Raw genomic sequence first — 17423 nt, 5'->3', positions numbered from 1 at the left:
TTATATACAATTTGTTTGGCATGATTTTTATTTTAAGCTTTAAGAACCCTGCCTTGCGCCCATTGTTTTTGGGTGGTGCAAGAACCTGACTACAAAAAATAGTGGACAGGGTATTGCATTAAACTTTGCATTAAAACTGCACTCTGTGGTGCAATGGCAAGGCCAATATTTTATCATGCTTAGGCTATAGTACTGTGTTAGTTGTGGTAAAATAATTTGCATTTATTAAAACATGTTAATTTATGACAGGTTTTTATTATAAACATAATAATTTTTTATTATTGCTTATTATTGAATGTTCTAGTTTTAAAAGTGATTACCTTAAAATTACTTTTTACAATGTGAAAAAATACAATAATTTTGCATATATAAATATTTTCTTTTGTGAATCACTTATAAACTTGTCATTGATATAATTAACTATAACTGACAGGTTATTTTTTACCAGTATATCTGATGTATAATAATTTCTGTGTTGCACAGCTGATTCAAAATATAGATTGCAGTATAGGTCATAATTAAATTCATGGTGGAAGTGCTATAGAAAACATTGCATAAACATGAAAACATATTGTTAAATTATTTTTTGCAATTTTGTTTAATCAAGCTTTACTTTTAAAATTGTATTCATATAAAGAATATGCTACGGTATAAATAGTCATTTTCATCCTAAAGCAAAATAGGTTCCAAAAAAGTTGATGGTAAATAACTTGTGCATCGAACGGGTTAAATGAATGGTAACAAGGATTTTCGTTCTGTTTACATAAAATGTCTAATTTTTTGTCCGTGGTAATATGGGACTAGACTATTCGCTAAGTAGTTAATTGGATCATATATAATAATCCTAATATTGTATTAAAGTGTCTAGTTATTATTTTAGTTGAAATTGTACAATTGGTTATACATTTTTAAAACAAAGCGGATTGCTTAAGTTTAACTGCAAACGCTTACACACACACACACACACACACACACACACACACACACACACACACACACACACTCAAGTGAATGATACAATCAATTAAAATAGACGCAGGCAGGTAATAGCAAAGAAAAGCTAATTTATTACTGTCTGTCTACTTTTACATATCCTGTTTTCGCCAGCTGTCCTTGTTTGTCATTTATTATGTAAAATAATTATTATAAAATATTAAATATAAAAATATTGTGTATGTATATTAGCTTTTTGATTCTCCACTTCTATCTGTCTCTCTCTCTTTCTATCTGTCTCTCTCTCTCCTGCTCTCTCTCTTTCTTTCTCTCTTTTCTTGGACTGGACCTCAGAAGTGATCAGGTAAGGTGATATTCACAATGATTTCCTTTCATTACCTTCCTGCTGAAACCTAAGTTTAATTATTAAAATAGCCTCATATTCCGCACAGAGAAATTACACATTTCAAACACTGTGAGGTAAATGAACTGGGAGCTCAAGCTTTAGGGACATTTAAGCATTTAGGACAGAACAGTCCCCGGGCAGGTATACGATCAGCAAGTGCAAGTATCTGGGACCCTTTTATCGTTTATTTTGTTTATTGAACTACTTCTCGTTTTAGAGTAAGATTATGATCTATATATTTTGCTTATTCATATAGGCACATTAAAAAGAGTTTGCATTTGTACCAATTTATAGGGAATGAAATTACTACATTTGTACCTTTTTTTAAGAAATGAAGTTATTTTTGAACAATGGAAAATATTTAATTTGTCCACTAGACGACTTTAAGCTATTAAATAATATTTCTTTCTATACTGTAACAGTAATATTACAGGAGAAATGTAGAAAACATAACATTCGTGTTACAGCCTTTGTTATTTGAAGCATTAAATGGAAACTGAAATGAAAAAATTATATTTCATCTGAACAGAATAAGTAGCAGTGCCTTAGATGTAAGCAGAAAAATAAAGGCAGCTTTAAAATTTTCGATGTAAAGGCGTTATTTAAAAATCATAATTATGGTATAATATATATATATATATATATATATATATATATATATATATATATATATATATATATTATATATATATATATATATATATATATTATATATATATATATATATATATATATATATATATATATATATATATATATATATATATATACATTAAAAACTAAATATATATAGTTTTTAATATTTGAAAGATCTTTTTGTTTACTTTAACTTTTTTACTCTTATTGTTTATATATTGTAACATGAGCTTTAGTACCTAGAGCATTCTTATTCTATGCATTCTTTCAATAGCTCTCTTTTCTATTCATCACATTTCCTACAGAAACTAATTTTAAGTATTTTTACGACATTTTTCTTTATATAAAAATATCGATTTAATTTTTTATCAAACATAAAACTAGTTTGTACATAACCACATGCAGCCTGCTCACACACATGGAATTATATACATTTAAAATAATCATTTGAAACAGATATATTGAAATAAATATTTTTCTGTCAAAAAGTAAATATATATATATTTTTAAATAAGAATTTGACCCAATCGCTGGTGTTCTTTTTTTTATTTTACACACACTTTCACACCTTACTGACGATCTGTAATAAACACTTTATTGTATATCTATTAATAACGGATTATTTTAATTAACATTTATATATCATATTAGGTGTCTAACTAAAACAAACAGTGTGTAGTTTACTCTGTATTACACACACACACCCACACACATCAATGTAAATAGTACTGTACTGTAAATAGTACAGTATTACAATTTAGTTTATTATGACAACTGGTGAAAATGTGATTTCAAATTTTCAATATTTGCATCACTAAAGGTAAACATTACTCACAGCACCATTGTGGTGAAGAAACCTTTGTGGTGACATAATTAAAAGTATGGCAAAAATAACTATATATAAATACGATACAATAAAATATGTAAAAGCTTGATACAAAGTTAATACAATTATTTCATAAAATAACAACGTTCAGCCTTGCCTAGTTCCAGAGGTCACCAAGTATAAAATAAAGATTGCAGGTGTAGGTGAAGAAATCTAAATCGTGCCACAGTCTGTGGTGCCCATCAGCAGCGCTTTGCGCACACTGACAGCTCTTTGTTGGTGAACAGAAAGAATCCGAATCGGGAGAGGGAGAACTCCTCCTCCAAAATTACCCATGCAGGGCAGGCGTTCCTCACTCTTCACAAATAGGACACGGGGATGGGAGCCTCACACACTCCCCACACCCGCCGACTCCTGAACACCCGGATCCCCTATACCGCCAGCCTGGGGAACTAATCAGACGCTTTAAATATAACAACTTTCAAACATTTCAGCTGATTTCCTTTTCACCTGGACTATACCTTTCCTTTTTGCATTTTTTTTAACGAGACCAAAGTGGATGTGCGTTTTTATCTGTGTTTTATGTTCATGCTTGTGTAGTTTGCACGGTGACTCCTGAACTGAGTACTGAGTGCGGAGTGAGCGCGGTGTTTGCGGGAGTGTGCGGTGTTTGGTGTATGTGCGGCTGAATTTGCCTGCAGTAGTAGTAACAGCGGTAGCAGCAGCAGCAGCACATTGCTACCGGATGCTATAAGCGACTGGCTGGAAACTGGTTTATGGAAGTTGTGGCGTGCAAGGCAAAACAGAGCAGTTGCACATTGCGGCCCGCAGCAGCAGCAGCAGCAGCCATGCTTTTCCACGGCATCTCCGGTGAACACATCCAGGGCATCATGGAGGAAATGGAGAGGAGGAACAAAACCGAGTCACGCCTGGCCAAAGCTGTGCAGATGAACGGAAGGGACACGGTAAGAATTTAGGACCTTAATCCTTGTTCAAATCACTGCTCTGTTTTTATGTCTAGTCTATTAGCTAAGAAGTTCTAAAATGTTTGGAGTTAAAATTATATTTCAATACAACAACAACAATTGTTATTACAATACTAGTATTAATTAGTTATTACTGTTAACCTGACTCGCTTGTTGGTTTGCACAGATAGAATTAAAAAATGCTTAAAGCTCATGGAAAAGACTACAACCTGAGCTAAGAATTAATTAAATTAAATACTACTTGTATTTGTACTGTGCTGCAGAACCTCTTGACTAAACACATTAAATATATTTTAAAATACAACTGAAATTGAGGAAAAAAAGGTTTGTGTATAGATTCAAAGCAAATTCAAAATTAAAAGCGAGTAAAGCCACTATTTTTTACATATAAAAAATAAAAACAAATCCATTATTTTAAATAAATTCAGGATTTTATATATTTAATATGTCTGTTTTCAAATGTAAGGCCACATAATTCACATTAGGGTGAAAAGGAATTATGTACATTTTAAGGACTGTGTTTCACAGTAAAGTAGTAGTAGTAGTAGCAGTAATAATAGTAATCAAGTAATAATACCAACAGTAAATATGATTTCTCTTCTTCTTATTATGATTATTATTATTGTAAAGGAATTTAGTCTTTTAGCAGCTAAATCAATCTTTAAACAGGCCGATAAGCTACATTTTTAATTAAATAAATAAATAAACATTAAGCAATCAAAATCTATAAACATTTAAAATGCATTCTAGCAATTTAGACTATATGGATATTTTATTTATTATGAAACAATGCCGAAGCTTTCCAAACATATACAGTTAAATACTGCAATAGGTGGAGTGAACAATGACATTCTTGAAAATGACTGCACTGAATTTGTTTAGTAAAAATATTCCAACTTTTTATATCATAACCAATCATAGTATATCAACACACCAATATATTTGAAAAGCCGTTTATTCCAGTGTAAACAGTGTAAGGCATTAGTTTGAGTTACGGTATCTATAAGGTAGAAGTTGGTGTTAAACACTGAGGACTTTGGATTCTTCTTGTGCAGAGCATGCCTTCCATGAGCCCGGAGAAACCGGCCCTGTGTGCGGGCTGCGGGGGCAAAATCTCGGATCGATATTATTTACTAGCGGTGGATAAGCAGTGGCATCTGCGCTGCCTCAAATGCTGCGAATGTAAACTAGCACTGGAGTCCGAGCTCACCTGCTTCGCCAAAGACGGCAGCATTTACTGCAAAGAAGATTACTACAGGTAGGCTCAAATATAACGATCATCAGGGTGTTTTTTTTTTCTTGCTAATTTTTGTAGAATATCTGTAGAAACTGTATAGTGAAAAAATAAGGGTTTTATTATAATTAATTGATTTTACTGTGTGCATAATTTGCACATAAACATAATATAAAAAAAATACAGCTTAAATGTGTTTTAGTTTGCTGTTTATATTTCTATACATCTATAAAATTATATAAAAAAAAATTACGTTAACATAATGTACACATTTTAATGGAGTAAATTCAGAACAATTTTCGCAGTGTAAAGTAAATTATTATATCATACAGCAAATAGCCATATAGAAAAATAATATAAACTATACCTATATTTAAATAATACTGAAAAAACTAGTAGCAATAAAGTAGGCTATATCAAGTAGTTTGTCACTGTATATACTTTAGGCCTATTTTAAACAGCAAATCTTAAATCCTAGTTTTTAAAGTTTTAGACTAAGTCTGACTCGGACAAAACAGCATTGCCACTGATTCAGGCCACTTATTGTTCTTGATCGTGTTAAAACTGTAAAATAGGATGAAAAGATGTATGGTCGGAGGTTAATGGTGTAGACGTGTAAATAATGGGGGCAGTCTGGAGTAGTTAGTACAAAGTCACTTTATCATTAGAAGCATGTCCAGACAGACTAGTTATAGGTGAGTATCCATTAATAGGCCTATGGCATAAACTACACCTCTGGTAGATGTGTATATTATCTGTAATACTTCTATTCACTGTTGTGGTTGTATACAAGTATCTAACTGAACCAAAAATTACAAGTAGACTATTTCGACTTTTTTTTTAAATAAACCAGTAGCAAATGCTTTTTTGTGTGCTACTTTAAGTTATGCTAGACTGTCCCAATATTGCCAATATACGTCCAATGACTTTTCTCTCTGGCCAGTCGCTACTGCGTGGAATTGAAGCTATTAGGATAAAGTCGCAAACCTCTTCAAGGTCGCACAGCTTAGTCTTAGTCCACAATCACTATCCATTCTGATAATAAACATTCTAAAAATGTCTGAGACAGTTTAATGAACTGCTCTATTAACAGTTTTGGTGTCACTAAAATAGGTTTAATAATTTTGCATCATGGACATTTAATGTAGGAAGCTATAATTTACTTCTTTGGTGTCTCAAAAATGGCACACGAATAGCTAAAGAAGCATTTTCTCTGGCATCAGTGTAAAAACCATCACCTCAAACCTAGGGTCAATGCAATCCACTGAAATGCAATAAAAGAAACACTATGTGCATGCATGCTTTAATTGCATCGAATTGTAAATCCATGTTGCTGTTTCAGAAGGTTCTCTGTGCAGCGATGCGCGCGCTGTCACCTGGGCATCTCGGCCTCAGAAATGGTGATGCGCGCCCGCGACTCCGTCTATCACCTGAGCTGCTTTACCTGCACGTCCTGCCACAAAACTCTGAGCACCGGGGACCAATTCGGCATGAAGGAAAGCATGGTGTACTGCCGTTTGCACTTCGAGAGCCTCATGCACGGAGAGTACCCGCACCAGCAGCATCCACAGCTTAACTACGCCGAGCTGGCTGCTAAGGGCGCGAGCCTGGCACTGCCATACTTTAACGGCACCGGCACGGTGCAGAAAGGACGACCGCGGAAACGCAAGAGCCCGGCCATGGGGATAGACATCAGCTCTTACAACTCGGGTAAGAAATCTGAAAGCCTAATGTGCACTGTTTATTTATCCGCCAGAAACATTTACCGAATGTGACGCAGAATGTAAACCAGCTCTTTGTATCATCAGTGAAATAGACCAGTGTTGGTATTTTGGCTTTATTAATAACACATGAATTACGTTATTTATTCACACAGTCTAACTAATCCCCTATTAAATGTGCGTGTGTAGCAATCAAGTAAATAACAATACAATCATTCTAAACTGTAGTCCTATAAATAAAAAACACGCAAGGTTTACGCCCTTGTGACAGTCCTGTTTACTGAATAAAATAGTTTAAACATTAACTAGGCCTAAAAACCTCACATAGTTCAAATCTGCATAGCCAAAACAATAAACTCAACAATTAAAGACAATTTTGTAAACAAAACAGTGACTAAGCAGACTTGAAATTATAATAATCTATATAATAATAATGAATTGATATGTTAGACCTCTATTTAAATAAACACTGATTTATCTTGGGGAAAGCTATAGGCCCTTAATCACGACCACTTAAAATAGAGGTGATGGAAATGATTTGTTTATATATTTTGATGGGTGGTTCTATTTTTGCTTTGATTTCAAGAATTACGCGCATACGAAAAAAATCGAATTGTATGTTAAAACATCTTAAAAACAGACATTTATGTTTATCGTTGTAAAAAATGGTCTAAGGTCGTTCTTACTATTTCTAGATATGTATTAATAATTTAGGTAAAATATTTTTTTTTTCTGTTATATTTTTATTTGGCTGTTTTAAGCAGGTATTTCTTGAAAGAAGCAGAACTATGTATGATTTGTTTTTTGCAATACTCAAAAGATCAATTAAATATTTCTTGTTAAAATTGTCCATGCATTATTTTTTTCAAAAATAGTTAAATAAATAGACATTTGTTTAAAATAAAAAGACGAAGAAACTGACGAATCGTTGCAGTTCGTTTAATTCTTTAAATTGTATTTTTATTTTTGCTGCATAAACGGATGTCATTTTAAGTTTGGACCGCCCTAAAATATTGTGTTTTCAGATGCATAGCGCGACCCCGCTGTGTCTTTTTTTTGTGATCGCTGTTGCAATTAATGTCCGCTTGAAAAAGTTTGGCTTTGTGTGCCAAGTTTCTGCCCTTCTAAATTAAAGGGGTGCAATGAGGGGAACCCGAGCTTTATTTGTTCACTGTTAATTGGAGATGACGTTGGAATCTGGGCATTTAAAAGTGGTGACTCGGTTTCTGTTGCTGTCCGGTTGATACATACAACATTTGATAGTAGAGCTGAGATTTGTAATTATTATTATTATATAGTCTAAACAATAGATTTGATAAAAGGCAAAACGTGTATTTTGTTACATTTGTTAAATTTTAATACTTGTATAATTTATTTACGTTTCTCGGTGTAACACCTTTATTTTATCTATTTTTCGCACATTTAAGGGATCAAAAATTTCATTGAACAATTTAATTTCCATTGTTAAAAATGGTTAGATAGTGCAACCGCCCAACCACATACACATATACCTTAAAGCTAATAAAATGGTAATATTGTCCTAAAACCTAAATATTATTGTACATGTGCAATTGTTAAACCCTTGAAATAATTTCCTTTTGCTTAACAAATAAAAAAAATCATCAATAAAAAAATTACAATCATTTTAATGATTGAAAACCTTTGAGAAAAAATAGATGGTGTATTGCATCATAAATAAGACCCTAAGTGACCTTTGTGGTAAAGTCAAAATAGACCTTCCAAAAAATACCTTAGCATTTTTACATAAAGTTTAGACTGGTTTACTTTCTCAGCACTTGTAACCACCATGTGATATACAATAAGAATCAGAATCTAAATATTAATTTTCCCTTTATGTTTATACGTATTTCACTCAATACACACATCAAATACTACTTTTTTCGTTTACATACATTTTACATACATTTTAAGAGGTATTAAACCAAGTAGGTGTATGGTACATAGGAGTGGTAAATAAGAGGTCGTACCTAAGTTTCTGTGTGGTGAAATTTATTATGATTTAAAATGTATTTATGCAGTTTAAGCTCCTATTCGTGTATCCATACGGCTGAATATACAAAGAAGCATTTAGTAAAAATTGCATTAGTTTTACCGATTTTATTATTTTAATGGTCAGTGACCTGTATACCATTAGTATGTTTGCTTTTAAAAAAATATGTTTAAAAAAATATGTTTTTAAGTTTAGCTCCAAAGTTTACATCTATAATGCTTGGTTTATTTACTTATTTTTAATGTATGTTTAATTAAAATGTTGCACTGATTGTAATACATTGATATATTACATTGATGTGATTCTAATAATTCTAGAAAGTAGGTTTTTGGTCAATATATTAGACCTGCACCTTAGCAAAGAACAGGACTGTGATGACCATGCTGTCAAACATTCTGTCAGCATTTAAAATCCCAAATAGTGAAATAAGCAACAGTAATTCTGTGACTTGCGAATGTGCGTGCAGGAAGATCTAAGTTGTCCAACACGATTCGTTGCAGATTTTGGTTGTTTTTGGTAGCTAACAGTATTTCTTCGTGATAAATTAACACACAAGCATTTCACAGCTCCTGTTAACCCAGCAGCTAATGTAAAAATACATTTCACCAAGTCTAGTCTATATGCAGTAAAGGTTTGTGGCTAGAGCCCCCTGCTGGCAGAAAGAGGATATGACCGAGCTTTCTAACATTAAGATAGGCAACGCTTTTAACATTCTCTTCTTTTAAAAAATAAACATGCTTTATTTTTACCTCTTTATAGATTTATTATTTCACATTAATAATTTATATAAATGTACCAGCTGTCTAATGATTTCTAGTCAACAGTAGACCTACATTAATTGTACGATCTTAGCCGGACGGCATAGTCAAAAACTTTGGAATAGCATAAGCTATATGCTACAAAATCTTTGGCCATTGTCTATATTGTAAATATTTTGAAAATGACCGTTAAATTATACAATTTTATCGAGTATACATTGTTTAGGTGAATAAACATCCAATAATGTAAAATATATTTTTTTAAATGAGCCTGGTGCGATCCAGTGAAGATCCTAATTTGGGATAACAGCCCACTATTAATTAGCATACATATTAGCATAATTTAGTATGTCCCTAAAAATTAAAAATATTTCCAGTAAACAAATATGAACATTTAAAAAACTTAACTTACATTTTACAGTAAGAGTGTACAATTGGACTTTCGCTTGTTCATTCGCTGGACTATATTTAAAAAAATACGTAATAGCCTTTTTTATGTATGACGTTTTTTATGTCATACCCGTTTTTATGTCATACCCGTTTTTTGTGTCTTACCCGTTTTTGTGTCATACCCGTTTTTATGTCATACCCGTTTTTTGTGTCTTACCCGTTTTTGTGTCATACCCGTTTTTATGTCTTACGTTTCAACGTGACCAGAATAAAGAGGTGGTAAAACAGACAACGTTATATTACATTACATATTATTATATTGTAACAGGACAAAATGTTGTTTGTTTATTTAGAATGATTAAAGTAGGGTAATGGGTCTAATTTACATATGACCCACTTCCTCAGTTTTTACAGTATCGTATTTTATACTTGGTTTATATTATTTTTATATTTTTTCCTACTTTTCTTTAAAAAGCTTCTACTACAAAGAACATATAAAAATAATTTGTCAGGGTAAGTTTAAGAAACTGTGTCTATGGAATTTTAGTCATTTTCTTCTCTAAAACACCAATATGAATTAATAAACCACGCATTACAGTACTGTATTATTATTTCGTTATGACTGACATATTCGACGATAACACATTTAGAACAAATTTCTTTGTGGTTAAACCATCACACTAGACTTTTCGTTATTTCACTAAACTGTCTGATTTTCTCTCAGGTTGTAACGAAAACGATTCCGAGCATCTGGATCGAGACCAGCAGGCTTACACTACGTCGCAGAAAACCAAACGCATGCGCACATCCTTCAAGCATCACCAGCTTCGCACCATGAAGTCCTACTTCGCCATCAATCACAATCCTGATGCCAAGGATTTAAAGCAGCTTGCACAGAAAACTGGCCTGACCAAAAGAGTGCTGCAGGTAAGTTTCAGCTTCTTTTAACAAACAAGACAAAACCAAAAACAAAACACTAGATCTCATTTCATGCCTTTTTTAATTCATGTAGTTTTGTGTTTCCATCCTTTTGTAAAGTCATGTGAGTACTTCATCCATACATAATATATAGTTAACAGGGTGATTGTTATCATCCAAATTTAAAGTTGGATGTGAATTAATGGTTAATAAAGGGTATTCCTAGACAATCCCAAAAACAACAGAAGTGTTGATAGAAACTAATCTTCATATAGCCACTTTATTTATTTCTGTCTATATATTGTATATAGCAGTAGTTCTCATTCTGTGGCTTAAGAACTGCAAGTGAATTTCATTTAAAAATGTAATATTTAATATCAAACGCTGGTGCAGCAATAGTGTAGAAGTTAATGTATTGGACTAGTAGTCCTGGTAGCTGGTTTAAGTCCCAACGTTGGGCTAATATCCCTAAGCAAGGACCGTACCCTCAATTGCTTGCATTGTATTTGGTCACAATTTTAAGTCATATTGCAAAAAAACTTTTGCTAAATGCAATAAATGTAAATGTGCGCGTTAGCACATTTATTATTTTTAACAATGAAAGGGAGAATGATTTTTTATTATGAATTAATTTATGTGAGCAAATACCTGACCGCAGCATTGCTCTATTTAAATAATCAAATTAACTTAAATTGATTTCACTTTGCTTGTGTCATCTTGAAAAAGTGACAAAAATGGCTTTATTTAGTTTACATATGAAAAAAGACCGTCTGGTGTCATCATGTCCCACCATTCCCAGAGAAAAAGACAGCTAAAAATCTGAAAAATTGTTAGCAACCAAATTCATTAACCTTGCATTAGATAAAAGCTTAAACATTAAGCTTCTATAGCATTTCCTAGTTAAGGACTTTTGCAGGAGCCACATACAAGCAATAACATTATACCTACAGAGGGGGGCAAAAATGTATACACACTTTAATAGATGTTATCTGTGGAATTGAAGTTGAATCGAAATAGGGTAGCATTGTGTCATATGTTGTTCCAAGGTGGCTGATATTCATCCCCTGGTATCTATTTAAATTTAGTATTACAACTAACCTTTATACAGCTTTTCTTTAATTGAAATGTGTATACATTTTTGCCCCCCTCTATATTAAGTATTTAGGGTTGTTTATAATATTGTTATTAGCTAAAGTTGCCTCATGATTACCATGTAAATGTTTAAGTAAGAATTTAACCTTTAGTTAACCACTTTTCATTATTGTTCAGAATTTGACAGTAACTAAACAACACACACAAACAAACAAAAGTAAAAAGCATTGGGATTGGTTTGCAGGTCTGGTTCCAAAACGCGCGGGCCAAATTCAGACGGAACGTTTTGCGGCAGGAGAGCGGGGGTGTCGAGAAGGCTGACGGCACGTCACTTCCCGCACCCTCCTCGGACAGCGGTGCTCTGACCCCGCCGAGCACAGCCAGCACGCTAACAGACTTGACTAATCCCTCTATCACCGTAGTCACCTCAGTCACCTCTAGTTTGGACAGCCACGAGTCTGGGAGTCCCCCCCAAACCACCCTGACGAACCTTTTCTAACACAGGCCTGAAGTTTTGTGCTGTGTCCTGTGTTATGTTTTCAAATATGGCTTTTTCTTGCTGTTCACAAAACCACCGTTTAACAACCGGAGACATGAGGAAGAAGTCGATACAGTCACCTCAAGGCTGGACAGCCATGATTACAGACCACCTTAATATATAAATTTTTTTCTTAACCCCCTGCAAATTTTTTGCCCGTATTTCAACAACAGATGGACTCACCGACAAAGTAGTCATTTCACTATGCTCTTTAAATCTTTTTACTTTTAAAGAAGCCAGAGCCAGTCCTATTTCAACACAAACAAGAAGTTTTTCGACATATGTGTAGCATTTGCAACCACTTGGCAGCTGAGTTTACACATGTGAATTTTTTATGTATGCACCATGTCAGAATTTTGTCAGTATGTTTTAACACTTCGTAAGTGGAAGCATGTCTTAGATCCATATGCAGTCTTTCATTCTGTTTTTATTTTTTTTACTTTACAGCTCACTGATAACATGCATTTTATTTCCGAAGATGTTTTGCATTCCAGATGTTTTTGAACAGATTTATTCATTTATTCAGCCGTTTACTTTACAACTCACATGCCAGGTGTATGCTTCAACCTCAGTATATGCTAGCATGGCTTTAATTAGGGTTAAGGATAGGGTTAAAGATTTGTGCAGTGGTAACTGTTTGAAATGTCGAGAGTTTTTCTTATTGGGAGTAAACTATTTCCATGAAATTAAGCACTTTTTAATGAATATTTTTAAAGAAGAAATATTCAAAAGTTTAATGTATTTAAATTCCCCATGTTGTTTTGTAAATCAATTTGCTCAGTCATAGATCAGTTGCCAGTGATAAGTGCATTATGATGGTGCAACTCAGGGTGACCATGAAAATGAACTCAATTTAAAATATTAATTCTAGTAGAGTCGAGTTTTTTGCTTTGAATGTTATTTTGAAACTATTCCAGGATAATCCTACAAAGTAGTCCTACGAAATATGAGTCAAGTTTTTCCTCTTTACTCATGTTCCCACATTTTTCATGGACACTTGCCACCGAACAGACCAAAACTATGACGGCAAATCTGGCTGGAAGCGACGGTGAGGGGCGCTTAAGGGTTTTTAGTTTATTTTGTGATGGAGATTTTGTTCTGTTAGTAGAACAGACAACTCCTCTAAGATCTACTTCATAAAGTAGAAACCTATCTCAGTTCTACAATGTGCCTTATGCTTTAACCTGGAAGAAAGCTTGTGAAATTCAGGAGATTCATGTCTGTTTGTTTAATGGATACTGCATCCTTTGAACGCCTCACTAGTTTTGTACTGTTCTGTTTTACATCGGAGGATCTTTTTAACAGTGTAATTCTGTTACAAGGAGGCAAGTTATGGCCTAGAAAGCAGTCGTGCACTCTTTCAGATATAGCCGGTAAATCCAAGAATCTTATATATTGATCTTGTGTTAATAGTATGGTACGTGTTCTATCAAGATTGTCCATTGTTTTCTTGTTTCTGGAAAAAAGATGGTGTATAGAAACTATTTCCCATTAAATATTTATGGACCAAACGGTTGTTATATCTTATTAAATTTGTGTGAATAAAAACACTTTGCTTTGATGGTGTTTTATTTCTTCTCATTGCACCACCATTTTTTGTTGATTTCAACTAAAACATGACACTGATGAATAATAATAATTAAAAATGACCACCACACATCTTTCTCTTGCTTTCATTTTTAACATTGATTTCAAATTTCATTCTCTTTAATATTCCAAAGTAATGCCCTATAGATTTGCACTAAGCCCTGTTATTATTAAAAACAATCAGGATTGCTTTCTAATGCATGAATATGGCTACCTTATAAAAACTGCTGTGCTAGAAAGTGCACACTGAAGTAAAATTACATGCAAACCTCTTAAACCCAGGTTGCTCTGTAGTTTAATATATTGTTACTTTATGATTTCTTTCAGGGAGAACAAATCTTGGGGCATTACAGCCATACATCACGCCGTTTGAAAATTCCCTAAAGTATTAAAAGACGGGGAAAACTTTGATCGGATTTCCTCACCATTGAAGACAAAGACAGTATTAGGATCAGATGATAATAAAGTAATAAAAATAAACCAACAAAAATGCAAAGCAAGCTCTTTATATAAAAAAGTTCTTCTGAATGTTTAAACCTACGCTTGGAGGACAACCCACTGAATATGTGAGCTTTTTCTCATATCCTTGTTATATTAGAGCTAAAATTGTATAGGTACAAAAGGATGACCAGATGCAACATAAGCATATAAACATACTGACTCTTTTTATCTCGTACTGTATATATCACATACACATACACACAAACACACACACACACACACACACACACACACACACACACACACACACACCTTCTTATAAAACATAAGCTTTAACCAAAATCATGTATAAAATAATGCATCCATTACTAAATATACACACACACACACACACACACACAAATAACAAAAAAACCAAAGTAGCAGGCAATCTAGTAACAATAATGATGACGAGCTATGGAAATATCTATAAAAAAGATGTAAAATAGATTTGTTGTTGCATGCACCTTATCATTTGTTTACATTTTGAAAAGATAAGTATTGGTTTGTGCGATTTTACATTTCTCAGCTTTAAATTTAACATTATAATAATTTTTGCTTGTGAGACCAATATCCTTTCATAAAAAGGTATTAAGACTGCACAGATGCATGCAATACTTGAATAATAAAATTCTTTTTAAATATGTAAACACTCTGCTCTTGTATTTATGTTTATTATAGAATGTCTTATAATTTTGCTTTAAAGGTAATACTGCATTACACCGATCAGCCATAACATTAAAACCACCTCCCTGTTTCTACACACATTGTCCATTTTATCGGCCTCACTTACCATATAGAAGCACTTTGTAATTCTACAATTACTGACTGTAGTCCATCTCTTTCTCTGCATGCTTTGGTAGCCCCCTTTCATGCTGTTCTTCAATGGTCAGGACCCCCACAGGACCACTACAGAGCAGGTATTATTTGTGTGGTGGATCATTCTCAGCACTGCAGTGACACTAACATGGTGGTCCACCAACCAAAAATATATCCAGCCAACAGTGCCCTGTGGGCAGCGTCCTGTGACCACTGATGAAGGTATAGAAGATGACCAACTCAAACAGCAGCAGTAGATGAGCAATCGTCTCTGACTTTACATCTACAAGGTGGACCAACTAGGTAGGAGTGTCTAATAGAGTGGACAGTGAGTGGACACGGTATTTAAAAACTCCAGCAGTGCTGCTGTGTCTGATCCACTCATACCAGCACAATACTCACTAACACACCACCACCATGTCATTGTCACTGCAGTGCTGAGAATCATCCACCACCTAAATAATACCTGCTCTGTGGTGGTCCTGTAAGGGTCCTGACCATTGAAGAACAGAAAGTGCTTCTATATGGTAAGTGGAGGTGATAAAATGGACAGTGAGTGTAGAAACAAGGAGGTGGTTTTAATGTTACGGCTGATCAGTGTTCATTTTATTTTATTCTCCTTATACCTAAAATTCAGGCCAAACCAATTATTTGTATTTAACAAAACCAGGTGTAGTTTATATAACCCCACCTGTTTGGAATTACTTTATTTATTCCTTTGAACTAACACTGCCTTGGGGGAGTATGTTCTGTGTAACAGGGTAGAAATAGCATAGCCACGAGTTCTATTAAACTGATTCTGTTACACTGTAACTCTTAGAATTTAGTTTTTGTTTTTTTTGGGGTTTTTTTTTTACATCAGATTTGGGCGTAAACACACACAGATGTTCCCTGGTTCTATTTTAAAACATTTCTGCAGTGACAAATCCTTGGAGCAAAGTCATGCCATGCTTCAAAATCTGCTAGTTGCTGCATTTGTATACACAAGTAAAAAACTGAAGTGTTAACAAAGGTGGACATTTAAAAAGAAGACTAAAGATGGACCTGTACTTCTGAACCTCCACATGTAAGTGTAATAAAATCTTGCCATATACACCTACACTATATGGCCTAATTATAAAGATTCATGTTAAGCAACACCTACCTTTTCGGTTCCAGCATGCCACTGTGTACAATACAAGGTTCATAGAGATATCCTGTCCAACCCTATTAAACTCTTTTGAAATGAATTTGAACACATAATGAGACAGTACTTTTTATCCAACACCAGTATCTTACCATCTTACCTCCACTTACCATATAGGAACACGTTGTAGTTCTACAATTACTGACCGTAGTCAATCTGTTTCTCTGCATGCTTTGTTAGCCCTTTTTCATGCTGTTCTTCAATGGTCAGGACTCTCCCAGGACCATTACAGGTATTACTTGGGTGGTGGATGATTCTCAGCACTGCAGTGACACTGTCATGGTGGTGGTGTGTTAGTGTGTGTTGTGGTGGTATGAGTGGATCTGACACAGCAGTGCTGATGGAGTTTTTAAACATCTCACTGTCACTGCTGGACTGAGAATAGTCCACCAACCAAAAATATATCCAGCCAACAGCGCCCTGTGAGCAGCATCCTGTGACCACTGATGAAGGTCTAGAAGATGACCAACTCAATCAGCAGCAACAGATGAGCGATCGTCTCTGACTTTACATCTACAAGGTGGACCTACTAGGTGGGAGTGTCTAATAGAGTGGACAGTGAGTGGACACGGTATTTAAAAACTTCAGCAGCACAACACACACTAACACACCACCACCATGTCAGTGTCACTGCAGTGCTGAGGATGATCCACCACCCAAATAATACCTGCTCTGTGGTGGTCCTGTGGGGGTCCTGACCATTGAAGCACAGGGTGAAAGCAGACTTTAATAAGTATGTAGAGAAATAGATGGACAGTCAGTAATTGTAGAACTACAAAGTGCTTCTATATGGTAAGTGGAGCTGAGAAAATGGACAGTGAGTGTAGAATGAGGTAGTTTTAATGTTATGGCTGATCAGTGTGTATTACTGCCTATAGTTTGGGAATTGAATATTCATCAAG

The 17423-nt window shown here is 34.2% G+C and overlaps 1 protein-coding gene across 2 annotated transcripts; it reads left to right on the top strand.

The window, feature by feature from the left end:
* The first annotated feature begins 3577 nt into the window (after positions 1–3577).
* On the top strand, positions 3578–14789 carry lhx9 (LIM homeobox 9). Of its 2 annotated transcripts, none has more exons than XM_063012784.1 (5): positions 3578–3766; positions 4843–5045; positions 6364–6731; positions 10626–10828; positions 14364–14789. In XM_063012784.1, the coding sequence occupies exons 1-5, from the start codon at positions 3578–3580 to the stop codon at positions 14418–14420; spliced, it is 1020 nt and encodes a 339-aa protein (XP_062868854.1). In that variant the 3' UTR covers positions 14421–14789. The 2 variants fall into 2 exon arrangements, with proteins under 2 accessions (XP_062868854.1, XP_062868853.1); XM_063012783.1 differs by lacking the exon at positions 14364–14789 and adding an exon at positions 12156–12693.
* Positions 14790–17423: the final 2634 nt, after the last annotated feature.

This window comes from Trichomycterus rosablanca, chromosome 17 (assembly GCF_030014385.1).
Source record: "Trichomycterus rosablanca isolate fTriRos1 chromosome 17, fTriRos1.hap1, whole genome shotgun sequence".
Lineage (NCBI taxonomy): Eukaryota > Metazoa > Chordata > Actinopteri > Siluriformes > Trichomycteridae > Trichomycterus > Trichomycterus rosablanca.
Note: the sequence above shows the minus strand (reverse complement) of the source record. Positions and strands in the feature narration are given on the sequence as shown.